Source organism: Haemorhous mexicanus, chromosome 7 (genome assembly GCF_027477595.1).
Source record: "Haemorhous mexicanus isolate bHaeMex1 chromosome 7, bHaeMex1.pri, whole genome shotgun sequence".
Taxonomy (NCBI): Eukaryota; Metazoa; Chordata; class Aves; order Passeriformes; family Fringillidae; genus Haemorhous; species Haemorhous mexicanus.
Genome location: NC_082347.1, coordinates 13,939,729 through 13,954,385, shown reverse-complemented (window position 1 = coordinate 13,954,385; position 14,657 = coordinate 13,939,729). Strand labels below are relative to the sequence as shown.

At 44.8% G+C, this 14,657-nt stretch overlaps 1 protein-coding gene across 7 annotated transcripts in view; it reads right to left on the bottom strand.

The window, feature by feature from the left end:
• Positions 1-2,411: 2,411 nt before the first annotated feature.
• ANK3 (ankyrin 3) overlaps positions 2,412-14,657 on the bottom strand; it is a 192,516-nt gene continuing 180,270 nt past the window's right edge. For 6 of the 7 annotated variants that reach the window (XM_059851139.1, XM_059851138.1, XM_059851135.1 and 3 more), the window contains 4 exons: positions 8,927-9,010; positions 8,742-8,801; positions 6,860-6,952; positions 2,412-3,818 (listed from right to left, as the gene is read on the bottom strand). In XM_059851139.1, coding sequence (XP_059707122.1) covers positions 6,884-6,952; positions 8,742-8,801; positions 8,927-9,010 — 213 coding nt within the window. In that variant the 3' untranslated portion in view covers positions 2,412-3,818; positions 6,860-6,883. The remainder of the gene's footprint in view (positions 3,819-6,859; positions 6,953-8,741; positions 8,802-8,926; positions 9,011-14,657) is intronic. The other variant, XM_059851141.1, reaches the window with a different exon arrangement.

The following is a 14,657-nucleotide window of genomic DNA, read 5'->3' as shown; positions in this document are numbered from 1 at the left end:
GAGGGCATGGAGAGGTTTTTGGGAGCATGTGCCCCACATCCCGGGCTGCAGTGGCCTCCCCAGTAGAGCACCTTGATTTCCTGCACGCTGTGTGCTACAGACAAAGCCTGTGTTAAACAACCCCTCAGGAAATTAGCATTAATTACCAGGGTGCTGCAATCCTGCAAGTGACTGCCACTTATCCCACTAATGTTGGCTCCACACTACAGGAGCTATTAGAATTTCTGACATTGAAATTGTTACTGGCCACAAAGAAATGTAATTGATACACTTTCAGAAATGGAAAAAGTACGGTAGGATAGTCTGCAGCATTATTAATTAGTGCTAAATCAAATATCAAAGGATGAAAATAACACTGTATTTAGCAATCAAGTTTATTTTAATAGATGCAATCAGAGTCCCATGACTTAAAATTTTGCCTCTAAGGGGAATGTTCGCACTGAGGAAAACATGAAAAAAAAAAAAAAAAAGACAAAAGTGCACATTTAGATAGGGTCCTCTCTCACTCCAGACCTGTGCCATTTGCTAGTTCTGGCAAGATTTCTGTTTTCCTTCTCACATGACCATTTACACTTCAACCTTGTTTTTTCCCAATTACCCTGAGCTACTGTTGGAACCACTCAGTGCAAAACAAAACCAACACCCAGAAAATCCTGTTTGTGCAGCATTTAGTATGAATTTTTAAACTCTGTGAATTCAGCTGGAGAGTTCCTGTTCTCTGTTGCCTCTTTGTATTTAAGGGGGAAGCAAACTGTGACACAGGTGTGCCCGTGCAGCAGCAGCTGTGGACTGGCATCTGCCAGCAGTGGGACCTGTCAGTGCTGGCCCAGGAGAGGCTGTCGTGGTCACAGCCTGCTCAGGCACCCCTGTGACAGGGCTGGGCTGCAGGAGCACCCTCAGAGCCCCGAGCTGAGCTGGCAGCTCCTGAGTGTGCCATGACAGGCAAGAGCCGAGCTCAGAGCTGCCACACAAAGCACCAGCAGGAGAGCTGTGTGCCTCACCTACATCCTCTGCTACCTCCACAGGCAGCCTCGCTTCTCTGTCTTCTGCCTGCCAGAGCTGCCATTCCAGGGACAGTCACAGCTTCTTTCCACACCAGCACCCAGCACTAACAGGGAACCAGGCAGAGGAAGAGATGAGTCAAACAAAACGCTGCCTTTTGGATGCTGTTAGAGATTGAAGAGAGGCTCTTCAACAGTCCAGCTCCTGCCTTCCTGCTGGTTGTCACCACAGCCTTTGCTTCCAGCTGTACAATCATGATAAAATATTATACATAAATATACATCTCACAGAATTTACTGAAAACACTCTCTCTCATTCAGCTGGTCAGGATGCTGGAGGGGAGGGAGGCGTCTGGATGGCGAGGCTGCAGGATGATCGCTGCTGTTGGACTGTGAGCTGCAGGAAGATGCACTTGTTCTCCCATGGTGTAAGTGGCATTTGTCCTCCAAACTTTGGCGTAAGGACCTGAACCACCAGCACTGTACCAGCACCAGCAGTATCCTGACCTAGGTAAAGCATACATTGCAACACAGACTGGCTGCTCAAACCATGGAAACTTCATTTACCATCACTGCTTCAAAAGCCAGTGGCCCTAATAACTGAGACACTGACAAACCAACCTGTTATATTCTCCAAGTGCTGTTCATCACAGTCAGGAGAGCTTTGCTGACTGACCCAGGTGAGGACCAGGTCCTGTGGGGATCACCAGATAACAACAAGCAGACTGAAGTGGTTCTGTAGAAGAGGAGCTTCCTCAGGCGTCAAAGCTGCGGTGAAGTACCTCATCTTCATGTTGCCTTAAAAGCCAGGTAAAACAGATCCCTGAATAATAAATTGTATTTACTGTACCTGAGCAGCAGCCTTCCATTCAGAGCAGTGTGTGTATTGATGCAGCCTACAAACCTCTGTTTTGGCCATTCTTTACACAGTGGTCTATCACCTATAATATACAGGAAGTGCATGCAATACACAGGGGATGCACATTTTAATGTCCTCATGGGCTGTGGGTCTGTTACTCATCTGCCTGATACTGGGGAGAAAATTGCTTTTGGTAGTGCTTTTCCTGGTTCTTGACAGGGCTAAAGAATTCACAGGAGGTGCAGAGCTCACATGTGCTGGAGAAAGGGCTGCACATACCCCTGTTGCACAGGCCCTTTTCCCAAATCTCCAATCCAGGGAGTGCATTTTCCTTAGCCTTGCTGGGCATGTGCTGCTGGCTGCTGTGTTTTCCTCCTGCTGCCCTGACCTGGGGAAAGCCTGCCAAGTGATGGCCTGTCACACTGGGAAGATGAAGAGGTGGATTAGACAAAAGAAACAGAGAGGAAAAGCAGCTGAAAGCCAAGGGCAGATAACTGCTGGCCTTGCGAAGCCTCACATCTGTGGGGTATAAGAACACTGCCAAATACACGTTATCCAAGAGTTTTAACACAATTTATTTTATGCTTAAATAATCAACTAGATCATCCAGTGTTTGTTGTTTTCATACATATGTAATTAGAGCTATTATCAATGAATGCTGTTTCCATATGAATATAATCAACAAATTAAAGTATTTCACCAAAAACCAAATAAAAATGCCCTTTAAAACACAGCAGCCTTAACAACCTAATATTACACTGCTAGGATGATTACAGATGATCGGCTTACTGAAAGATTCTACATCTTATAGCCAGTACACAATACAGTAATAATTTTACAGCGTGCTGCCAGTCTATTAGCTAATAATTTCTCTTCAGTTCATTTAAAAATATCCCAAACTTGTGCTCCTTAGAGCACCAACCCACTTCTAAAGCTGCAAGCATTACCCCCATTATAAAGCAAGAACAGATAGCACCCCCCTCCCCATAATGCAACTACTGTATATGTTATGGGTCTTAGGTCATTTCATTGAAAAATTGGCAACAGCAACAAATATTAGATGAAGGGCTTTGTGTTTACAGATAAAATCTTATTTTTCATGTTGCGGAATAGTGTTTGCAAAACTGGAAAAGATTTAATCAAAATAAGGTGAAACACATGCATCAAAATATTAGTACTCTGAAGAAAAATTTTCACAGAACTACAGAATTCCTCATTTTGGGAATCATTTAAATTTGCAGCAGATTTTAAAGATTTTTTTAAAATCAAGCTAGCGATTTTGCATATACAAACATTATAATTGCTAATATACAAGAATCTGTGAAGATACACCCAGAATATCCCTGTAGGTGCAGCCATTTGAGACACCTAGCCTGCTCAATGCATTTGCAATATTCTGTTTGTGATCGAAAAGGCAGTGCCTTATCAACACTTATTCTATTTTGTTAGAATTTATACAGTGTTATTTATTTACAGCAAAACTATTGATGTTTAAAAAAGAAACAAATAGTGTTTTATACCCTGACAGTTTGGGTCCAAGAAAAATAAGGCGAGCTGTTGTGGATTTTAGTATTTTTAGTGTCTTTCCATGGTTTAACCATTTAGTCTTCGCACATCCTCTCTGGCCACAGGAATTTATTTCTTTTGAGATGACATCAAACTGCTTGAGAGAAGCTGTTAACAGCATGGCATCTTGTATATACACTGCATTGGTAACTGAGCACCCTCCAATCCTGTGAATGAACGTGAATTTCCATGCTCTGTAAATTGGCTCATGCTAAATTAATTTTTTTTGTTTGGGATTTTTTTTGTTTGTTTTTTTTTTTCTTTTTGCATAAAAACCATGCGGTTAATGTGGGGAAGCAGCAAACACACGCACACTTTTATAGGTGAATGTTTAATTCCTGTTGATTTTTCTTCCGTGAGTGTCCCTCTAGAATACTGGCAGTAAAAGCACACTGTGGAGAGAAAACAGAGAAAAAAAATCATTTCAGAAATACCTTGTTAGAATCAGTTTCATGCCTTTCCCTGACTAAACAGAAATGTAACTGGCACAATGGAATTCTGTAATAGGTTAAATCACACAGTTTCTAAGTAGACAATGACATTAGCTGAGCTCCAGCATGAGCGGAAAATGCAGCTGCAGATGTCCACACTGCTCATGAACTGATTTATAATTATGTTTGCAGCACACTGCATTTCATCATCCTGGACATGCCACCAACTCATCTGATCCAGTGATGACAAGGAATAGGTTCTTTTGTTGTGGAAGGAACAGCATCATCTCCAGACGGAGAGAGCTACTGCTTCCATAGCATGTTTTTCTTCATTGTGTGCAAGCATCCCCACAGTGATGGAAAACCTGCTCTCCTTGCACATCCACGTCTGCCAGTTGCTCAGGGAACATTCCTGCAGAGGCAGGAATGCAGCACCCAGCCTTTAGGAGGTTTGGTGAAGGACAAAAGCATGGACAAGGAGCAGCACCATCCATCTCTCACCCTCCTGGCTTGCATGAGAGGCACCGAGGAAAGACGATCCAGCTCCTGCTCTCTCACCCCTCCAACCAGAGCCATGCACATAAGGACAGCAAGTTTGTGCCATTTGTCTTACAACAGCAGCAGAGAGGGCAGGAAGCAGAAACACAAACAGAGCAGTGAGCAGGAGCTGGAAGCCCTGCAGCTCTCCAGCACCTGGGCGCAGGGCAGAGCGTGCTCTGGAGTGGGGCTGGTGCGGCGCTGGCAGGGCTCAGGCTGCACGGACATGCCTGTTCACTAACCAGGTCACAGGTCCACACACATCCCCCAGGAGTGCTCACAGCCTCCTTCCACACTAAAGCAATCTGTCCTTGCCCACATCTACAGTTGTCATAAATCTCTCCTGCTGCTGAGAGCCGCCCGTTCCCACTGCAGCAGTCACGCCAGCTCACACCGTGCTGTCCTGCAGAACTGCACGCAAGAGTTCTTGGCTTCTCCTTTCAACCTATGCTGCAGAGTGGGCTTATTGGCAGCGGTGACAGGAACATTTTCACAGCAAAACCTAGCTAACATCAAGATTTTTTTCAAACACTCCAAAGAAAAGAACCACCTCTGCCTGCCCAACAGGATTTCTTTTGTATTTTGTGATTACAAAACAAACAGTTTTTCTATAGAATCCCCTGCCTCTGCAAACACATCCACTTCTGCATCCAAATGAAATGTTTTTAATGGGCTCTTGACCAGACTCACAATTAGGGAGGGCACATTTGGTCATGCTTATCATTAAAAAGTTTGGAGCACAGAGATTCATCGTACAGGAAGGACAAAGTTCCCCCCAGAGCAAAGGTTCATTATCTAAGGCAGACTCTCTGAGTTCCTCAGGGGCTCTAGCATGGAAGACTTGCCTACTGGAAATCACAGGAGAAATGCATCAGCAGTCATGGGAGCAGATCTGATTCTGAGGGACTCAGACTCTGGCTTCCTGAAGGTCAGACTGTTGCATACATTAGGCAAAGACTGCCTTATTTATGTAATTTTATTTTAAAATGAAATGCTTATCCTTGGTGTCTTTGCATCAAACTTGTATGCTGGCAGGCTCTTTAGCTGCTTTGCTTATGGGGTTCAATGCCCCATCTTGCCTTCAATACCTGAATTTACACATTTCTGCTGCTCTGCCCCTGCAGATTGACAGTGGAAGCAGCACGGGACCTAACATGGGACACAATTTCATATAAACAGTGCCACCACTTTGGTTTGCTTTACTCCCACATGCTTAAAGGGCTCCATAAAGGGGAAAGCTGTGTCAAAAGAATCACCTCCCCTTTCCAAACAACAAATATTTTATGAGTATGTTGAGCACCAAGCCACAAGAAGCTGTATTGTTCTATCAGCACAAACAGGAGGACTCTCAGTAAAAGCAGGAATTCAGGTGGATGCAGTAGGTGCTTACCAGATACTGAAATCACACCAGTCACCTCACAGAGCTTGCTCCTTGGGGCTTGATCCCATAAATCCCTCAGCTAGATCCCACACACTGAGTGCTAAATGGCTCTACTCACATGCACAGAGCACCTGTAGGGCCAGGGGGCTGTAGGGGCTACCTTACATCAGTTAGAAGGGACTGGTGACTCAAGAGAGACTCTGCTTCTGTCTGTCCTTTTCCTCACTATCTGGTCTATTTGCCAGGTCCTGTTTATTCTGTTCTTACAGTCAATCCTATACCATATGTACAGTAAAAGGATAATACACAGTCTTGCACTTCATAAACTCTTCCCCTGTCCAATTCCTGAAACCCAGCAAAGCTAAGAGAGAAGAGAAGAAAAAAGACATGTCCATGGTAAACCTACAGACTTGGAGCCATGACTGATGGACCAGCACTGAAAGACACACAGCCACATCTCTGTGTGTAGCTGTGCCAGTGAGACAAAGCAGCCTCTGGCTTCTTTTCTTCACATCTTTACAGAGTCCCTGCAAGGGTGTCTTAGTCTGTGCATTTGGGTTTAGCTTGGGAAGCCCTTACACCATCAGCTGCTGGCTTGCTACAATCGTTAAAGCTGGATCAATAAAATTCACAAGGAACAGTTGGTAGGGATTATTTGTTGGCAAATATTGAGACACTTCACTTACAAGGACTTTGACTTGCATAACTGCCCTCAAATCACATGTCTGACAGTGGAAGAAGCATTTCACTCTTAGGTTTATTTGTGTGTGCAGCTCCTTTACTATTTGTGTTTAAGTTTTAAGGGGAAGAAAGTTCTATGGATTACAAACACTAGACACTGTAAAATTCCCAGAAATCTTGCACATGCCTGAGTATTGCTTTGCTTTATTTTCTGAGAAGTAAAGATTAATTTTTATATGTGAACACAAGGTCATTTTCTGCTGACAAGATCAAGGGCCAGCTATTCAGGTCTGCAGCTGGAAAGCAAAGTCAGGGTAGCAGAGGCAAGCCTTTGTGCAGCCCAGGTGCTGTTCCCCATGCTGGCAAAAGCTTTCAACAAGGGAAGAAAATTGATCACACTGACCGTTCAGTGGTTGGCTTTCAGCTTTCATGAGTAACTTTTCTTCTCCACGTGTCTGACTTCTTTCTTTGTCTTAACCTTATAAGCTTCTCCCTGCTTTAAAGGAAAAGTATAAACATTAACACAGTCTGCAGAAAGCACTCATAATTGTAAACCAGCTTCCAAAACAGGATACACATTTTGCTGTAACAGGATAAGTAAAAAGCAGTTAAATCACATTAACACTTCATTTCAAAGATACACACAATCTATTTATCCACTCTGCTGAGCTGCAAAAGCACAGGTCTGAAATATCATCTTCAAGTAGAAAACACAGCTCTACAATTTCAGCCTGACCCCTGGGCTGGAGTGCCCGGCTGGCAGTCAGTCCTTGGCAGAGCCCCTGCTGCCAACTGCAGCAGGAGCCAGTGCCTCTGACAGGGGAAAATCCCCTTTCCCAGCTGCCCTCCTGGTCAGCCAAATTGGTGGGCATTCCCAACAGCAGAGCCTGTGGCTGCTCTTGTGATGTTTCACAACATCTGTGCTTCAAAGTGAGCAGGTTAGTAACAGAATAAAGGAAAGAGGAAGAAAGCCAGCAAAAACCACCACTGAAGCAGCACAGAAGTAAAACCCATGACAGTGACAAGCAGTGCAGGTTTCAGCATCTTTAAAACAGCAAACCCCAAAATAAAGTTCATCTTTGCTCATTAAGAGTAGCTCAATAATCCTCTAAAAATAAATTCTCCAGTAATCACAAGCCTCATTCACATCAGAGAAAGGCATCTGTTTATGTGTGGCTATGGGCTGAATTTACCCCTCAGGTGATCTGCATTGATGTATTTGTAACTATTTGTAGTTTCCAACTAATCTAATCTGGTGCAGCAAATTGAAAATGTTTACCCCTTGCTGGGCAGGATTTTTTTTTCCCTTCATGAACAACTGGGAAAGAGGGAATGGAAATAAGTTTGTTTCCATTCTCTTATTTCTGTGACTTTTTTCCTTTTTCTTTTTTTTTATTTCAATTGCCAGAAAAGAAAGGGTATTTATCTTCCTTTCTGAATCTGTTTTCACTCAGACAAGAATTTCATTAGCCCCAGTGACAGTTTTACTCGAGCAGAGATGTCTGAGGGCCATGTGCTGGGGAAGAAGGCACGAGCTCCTCTGAAGCCATTTGTTTCCAGAGGCAAGGCCCATTCCCCCACGGCCTCCTGGGGACAGATGACAGCTGAGGCACAGCCTGCCCACTCCTGCCCCTGTCACTGAAGCCCTTCCCAAGAGGCGCTGGGGTGTGCTGGCACACAATAGTCCTACTCTTCCCACTGTCAGGGTGATAAAGCTGGGCATAGTCCAGGCTTGCAGAAGGCTTCCAATTTTGATCCCCAGGGACAGAGTCCTGTCTTGGTGCTTGCTTGTAAAGGATACCATGCTTGGGTATGTTCTCATTGACCTGAATCCTGCAAACCCTCGGCCACCAGCACCAGGGGTATCACACCAAGGTGAGCGAGAGGCCACTGGGATCAGACTGCAGCTCATTCCTTTGGGCTGGTGGAAAAGCCACACAATCCACCTACAGCTGTAAGGCACAGATTCTGCGAGAGCTTAACCAAACACACAGACACGGCTCAACTTGATGGCACAAAGCAGGCCCCCAAACCCATGGCTCAGACCTGCTGCCTGTTTTACAGAAACAGACCTGGATGCCCTGTGCTGACAAAATTCAGCCAGGCCCCCAACGCCGCCCCTGCCCCGTGATCCCAACACACAACTTGGCAGTAACTGCTAGCACCGCACTTTTTGCCAAGGCTTCTTGTTAAATGCAAACCTCCAGCCCTTTAGCAGCACTTTCTAGCAGTCAACACAACCCTCTGAGCCTACTGTTATTTGCTGGCAGTCCCCGTGGCATTACCATTTCACCAACTTTCCTCTCATGGGGGATAAAAACACGTCTTACTACCTTCCGGGTGATCTGTGGGAAGCAATACATGAAAAGTATCGATTTTTTTTTTTTTCCTAGATTCTAAAGGGAAAAAGTATGTTAAAAGAAGTTACTTGAATGCAAAGACTCAGAGCAGTGATGTAATTCATTATTACTTTTCTCGTGATGACGTTGCCTTCTTCATCGGTAAACTGTTCCTCTGTTACAGATTCACCAGGAATGTTTTTTGCTTCCTCACCCTAAAGAACGTGTTATAAGATTAGCAAGAGAGCCTATATTCTTTCAAACCCACACATATTTCCACACCAATCCAAGCAACAAGCACATGCTAGCTTCAACTTTATGTAACAGTTTGCTTTATGCCACACGAACTGTTTGAAAGCCTTGTTCATTTAGCAATGCTGATACCTGTGCATTTGTCCAACAAAATGTTTCCTTAGAGCCTGTAGGGAGCTTCTAGCACACTGCTCTTATTAACTAATGCATGATAGGAACTCTCTGGGCAACAAAATCGTGTGGTCAGTCTAAGTCCTATGAGACACCCCTTAGCTTTTCACAGCTTCTCAGTGAAACTCAGCAGTGTTTCTGCTTTGGCACATGCAGAAACATGGTCTAACATGGGGGAAACTTGAGACTTAAAAATACAGCTCTGCCTATAGCTTGCTAAACACAAGGTCTTAAACACAAACACAGAAGACAGACAGGACTTCTCAGCACTTACAAAATGAAGGAAGTTATCTTACGTGACACTTTGCCTGGCACGGTGCCACCGTGGCGAGGAGCCTCGGCAGCCTGGTCCATGACTTACTGAGATCAGCAGCACTCCAGCCATCGCTTCTTGTAGCACCAGCAATTTATAGCACCAGTGTAAATAAATGAAAAAGCAGTTTCCTAGCTGCTATGCCAGTGACTTAATAACACTTGAAGGAATTATTGCTTAAATAATAAATAAATGACATTAGTTTAGAGCCTGAGCCCAGCTGGCAGTCATGAACTTATGTTCCAAAAGAATTTTGCTAACTTTACCTCACAAAGTCATATTTCCAAACCTGGGTGCTGAAGCAAGCACTTCTTTTGATGCTTCAAAAATATCCATTGTTTGTGCTTAAACCTTTCATATAAGAAAGGCAAACATAATGATATATTTCCACTAGTAAATCAATAACCCAAACAATCAAAAAAATCCTTAAAACTTTTCTTCTCCCCTCACCCTCACAATCCACTATAGAAAAATTACAAGTAGAGGGGGGAAGCAGAAAGAAAACATTGTATAAAACACGTTATAACAATATTAACCACAAAACACTGTTTGAAAGGAGACTATTACAGCTTTTGTAATGCTTCAATGTACTGAACAGCACAGGGCAAACATAGCTTCTGTTTCCTGTGGTCTATACACTACATAAGCTGGTGCCTGCATAAGCTCCGGGCACTGCTTTATAATAAACAAATACAGTGATGCCATGTATATTTTTTTAAAACATTATTTCCTACTAATGCAGCTTTTTCAAGATGTACAATGTAACATTGGGATTGTATACTATTTCTAAGCTCTAAGCAAAACAAACCTTTCCTTTTGTTTACAAGCCATTTGTGGTCTTTTCTAACCAAGCTTTTCCATTTTCCTTGCCTGGGGAGAAGGGCAGCAGGCAGGAGCCAGGGAGGAGTACTGCAGAGCAGACCCCTGGCCATGTTTGTCATTCTTCACAAGTACAGAACTTGTGCTGGCTTCTCACTGAAAGCTGTACTGAAGTCACCACTCAAGCAATGGAATTCAGATATTTTCCACATCTTTTTCCCCAGGCTTTCACAGACTGTTAGCAAGCTGTACAACTTGCTGAGCTTCAGGAAGCACTGCCAAGAGAAGGACAGGCTCCACAGCTAGGTAGATTCCACTGCACAGGGACATAAGGATGAGATCCTGTGCCTGAGAACACCTAGCTGAGGCGCCTGGGCCAGGGAATGCTGGCATCCCCACAAAAGTACGGAACAAACAGCTACCGAAGCCTTCAGATGGAGCTTGAAAAATTCATTCCCCAGAAGGAGAAATGGCACACCTGCCCAGGCACTGCACCAGGCTCTGCAGGAGGAGGGAAGTGTGAGGTTGGTCCCTGGGTGAACGGGGCCCCAGCAGCAGCCGGCTGCTTCCTTTCTCACCAGAAAGGGACGGGACTGCTGCCAGGCAGGGCCAGCAACTGGGCAAAGGGTTTGGGAACTGAAACCTGTGGGCTTTCCTACTCACAAAGAGATGGGAGCGGGAAAGACTGATTCTGAAGGCTTCATACTTTAATCAGATGAGAGCAGATGGGGAACTAGATGCACAGTTTCTTTCCTGGCCTTCCACATGTGGGTTCAGAGACTCCCCAGTGGGCTCCAACACAGTATCCCAGGGAGCAGGAGGGGAACCCAGGCACAGACATCCCATGGAGCACAGAGGTATGGAAAGGTTCCCTCTTTCCCTCTCCAAAGGCACTACAATAAAACCCACAAAACCCAGAAATAAAACAACACGGCCAGTAGCAAGACTGCTACTAGTCACCAAATTACTTGGCACCACTTATATGTACTGGTTCTTCGACTCTTTACTGCAGGTATGAGCAAGTGAACAACCTTAAAACAACCTAGCAAGAAAACAGCCTGTGTTCTGCTTAAAATGAAATGAAAAGCGTACCGCTGCACTGAAAGATGTCTCCTGGAAGAAAATGCAGTTTTAAAGGTGTGGTGAATCTTGGGTTTTAATTAGCTACATGCTTCTTTAAGCACAATTTAAGGATAAATGCTGTAAATACTCAGCAGTCAGCATGCATGAAATCCAGCTTTCACAATTCTCTTGCTGGTGGGTAGTTAAACAAATTGCAGGAGGGCTCACAACTGGCAGGAGGTAGATCTGATTTACTGACTTCTCTAATCCTGTGCAGTTAAAAAGATGGATGATTGCTAGGGAAAAAAACCCTACCCACTAGCAGTTTTAGTTGCAAGAGCTCAAACCAACATTGGGTTAGAACGGCACATTAGATGACCTTGTCAACAAAAGCTGTTTTTAAACACAAAGCTGGTGCATCTGCGTCACAGCTAGAGAATAAAATTCTTTCCACTGCATCATACTTATGTGGGCTTCATTTTACCCTTGACCAGTCAAAATCACTGTCACAAAACCAAAAGCTTTAGAAAGGCAGGGAGAAAAGTTAATACCGTGATTACTGGAAGCCCAGTTACATCCCTGGGACTAAAGCATACAAAGGCTGCAGTCTGCAAGCCTCAGCTCCAGAACATGCCAGGAAGCTTTGCAAAGCAGAGTGCTTTAATGTCACCCTGCTCACTGGAGTGTAATCCTGCCAAAACCAGCTGGTATCCTCTCTCTGTTGCTCTCCAGGGCAGGAGAAGCAAAGAGCAGTTTCCTCAAAGTTTTCTGCCAGCTCCACTGATTTTCTTAACAGTTATTTGCAGATTATGGGTGTTCCCAGGGACCTTCAGATAAATGGAGTTATACAGTCAGTGCTGCAGTGTTGTGCCAAAGTTCACTGTAGATTTGTCAGAGCTCTGGTTTTCTTTCATGTTTGTTTTGCTACTAGAGGGATAATAGTCCCTTTTATTCCTCCCATACATCTAGTGTTGTTGAAACAGTGGAGAAAAAAGGTGCAGCTGGATGCATCTTACCGACAAGGATAAAAAGGAATTTAAAAGCAGGAGGAAATAAGCAAGATGGAAAGATCCTAAATATTTAATTTTGCCAAAGACCAGAGGCGATGCCACAATGGGAACAGAAGCTGCACAGAGTGCTCAGACCTCTTCCCTCACTGGCCTAAGCCAGCATCAGGACATAATACCCTCAGTCCTGAGATCACATTCTTGTAATGCACGAGCAGCAGCTGCGCCTCAGTCTCCTTGGGGTCTTGAGCCTCTGTGGCAGCGGCAGGAGAAACAAACATCTTTCATTAAGGTCATTTTCATTAGTGAGTTCTGCCTACTCAGGGAGACCTTGTTAATCAGATGCCACAACTCTCCGCCTGCGCCCATGCTGAGTCTGTAGTTGCTTGTTTGCAGATGTATTGCTAAAGCCAAAGGAGGGGGAGAAAAATCCCAGCAAAACAGGCAAGGCAAGAGACCTGAGAGCCAACGGTGCTGCAAATGGGGCAGAGTGTAGTCCACTGCTGGGAGCTGGGGCATAGGTCTGGTGCATGTGGCATGGAGGACACACCTCAGAACAGCACTTGCAGGCTGGCGTTTGATTTACTCCAGGTTAGCTCACTGAGGCCAGCAGCTCCAACTCTCAAGGGGCAGGGCAGGGGGAGGGCATTTACCTGCTGCTCTCCCAGCCAGACAGAGACTGCAGTGGAGACGCTGTGCCCAGCTGAATACACAAAAGGAAATGGTTCCCATTTTCCTCACACAGGGCACAGGCACTTATCACCTACAGGATGGCCACATTTCATTTTCCTTAAATAAGCTTCCCCTGAATAGGCAAGACCATGGGAGCTGCTGGCTCTAGCTTTGGCTAACTGCTGCTCGGGCCACTTCTCCCCTGCAGGCTGAACCAAACCCTCCACAATTAGTAAAGGGGCATTTCATGGGAAAAATGCACAGAAAGGGACCAATCTTCAATAAGAATTGCCAAGAAATAGCAAAAGTACAAGATACTAAATTACCTCTGATTTGAATTACCACTGCTTAGAAATAAATTTTATTTTCCATTACATCCTACCATAAACCTTTTGGCAAGAATCTTACTAAAACAGCTTTAGCCAAAAATGTATATCCATGAAAGATTTAACAACCTCTGAAAAAGCATGAAAAATTGGACACTGATTCCTGCCACGGCTGAATAACAGGAGCTTTGGATCAGGCTTTGAATGTCCACATTGTGGCAAGCACTCTTATTTTCCCCTTGTGTGCTAATTGCTCGCATTCCTCCACTACCATAAACCCATTTCTTTTGCAATGCTCCATCCCATCAATCCACCATGTGAATACAAGAGGGGAAAGGAAGAAAAACAAAAACATCTGCACTACCTTGAGGTTAGAATAGGATCCTATTACATGTGGAAATGGGCATCAGTCCTTGCTTGTCTGGTTTTATGGGCTCAGCCCTCTGAAGTGCTAAATCCCATGGGAATGTGCTCTAGAGTACTGAGCACTTGACAGGACTCAGCTCCTGGACTGCTGGGAAAATACCTCCGTGGGAGAGAAAAGTCTTTCCCCATATTTGGGCCAGGACAGAGAATTGAGGTAGCAGTTAAACGGAAGTAATAGCGTTAGCAATGCTGCAGAATGGCACGGAAAGGAAAAACAAGTTGGGAAAGAGGAGCAAAGGTAATGAAGCAATTCAGCCCTGACTGTATCTGTGGTGGCACATAGCAAAGCCTTTTTCCCACAGGACTCAATTCATCCTCAAGGTTTTGGTACCAGCAAACTTTATGCCTGCTGGCTGTGTGAGTACCTCTGTTGCTTTAAATGCAACATGCAGGCAGTAATGAATACTAGGAAGAGCAATTAATATTAGGAAAAAATTCTTTACTGTGAGGATGGTGAGACACTGGCACAGGTTGCCCAGAGAAGCTGTGGATGACCCATCTGTGGAATATTCAAGGCCAGGCTGGATGGGGCTCTGAGCATCCTGGTCCACTGGTGAGTGTCCCTGCCCATAGCACGGGGTTAGAACTGGACAATCTTTAATGTCCCTTCCAACCCAAGCTGTTCTATGACCCTAATTATAAAGGCTACACTAACACAGTTCCCACATGCAGTGCTGCTCAGTGGAGGCTCCAAGCACACCCTCATTCCCTGCCCACTGCTGCTGGACATAAGCTGGCTGTGGCGCTGGGCACAGCACCCACTCTGCCAGGCACTGAGGCACTGGCAGATGAGAACCTGCTGCTCCTGGTCACT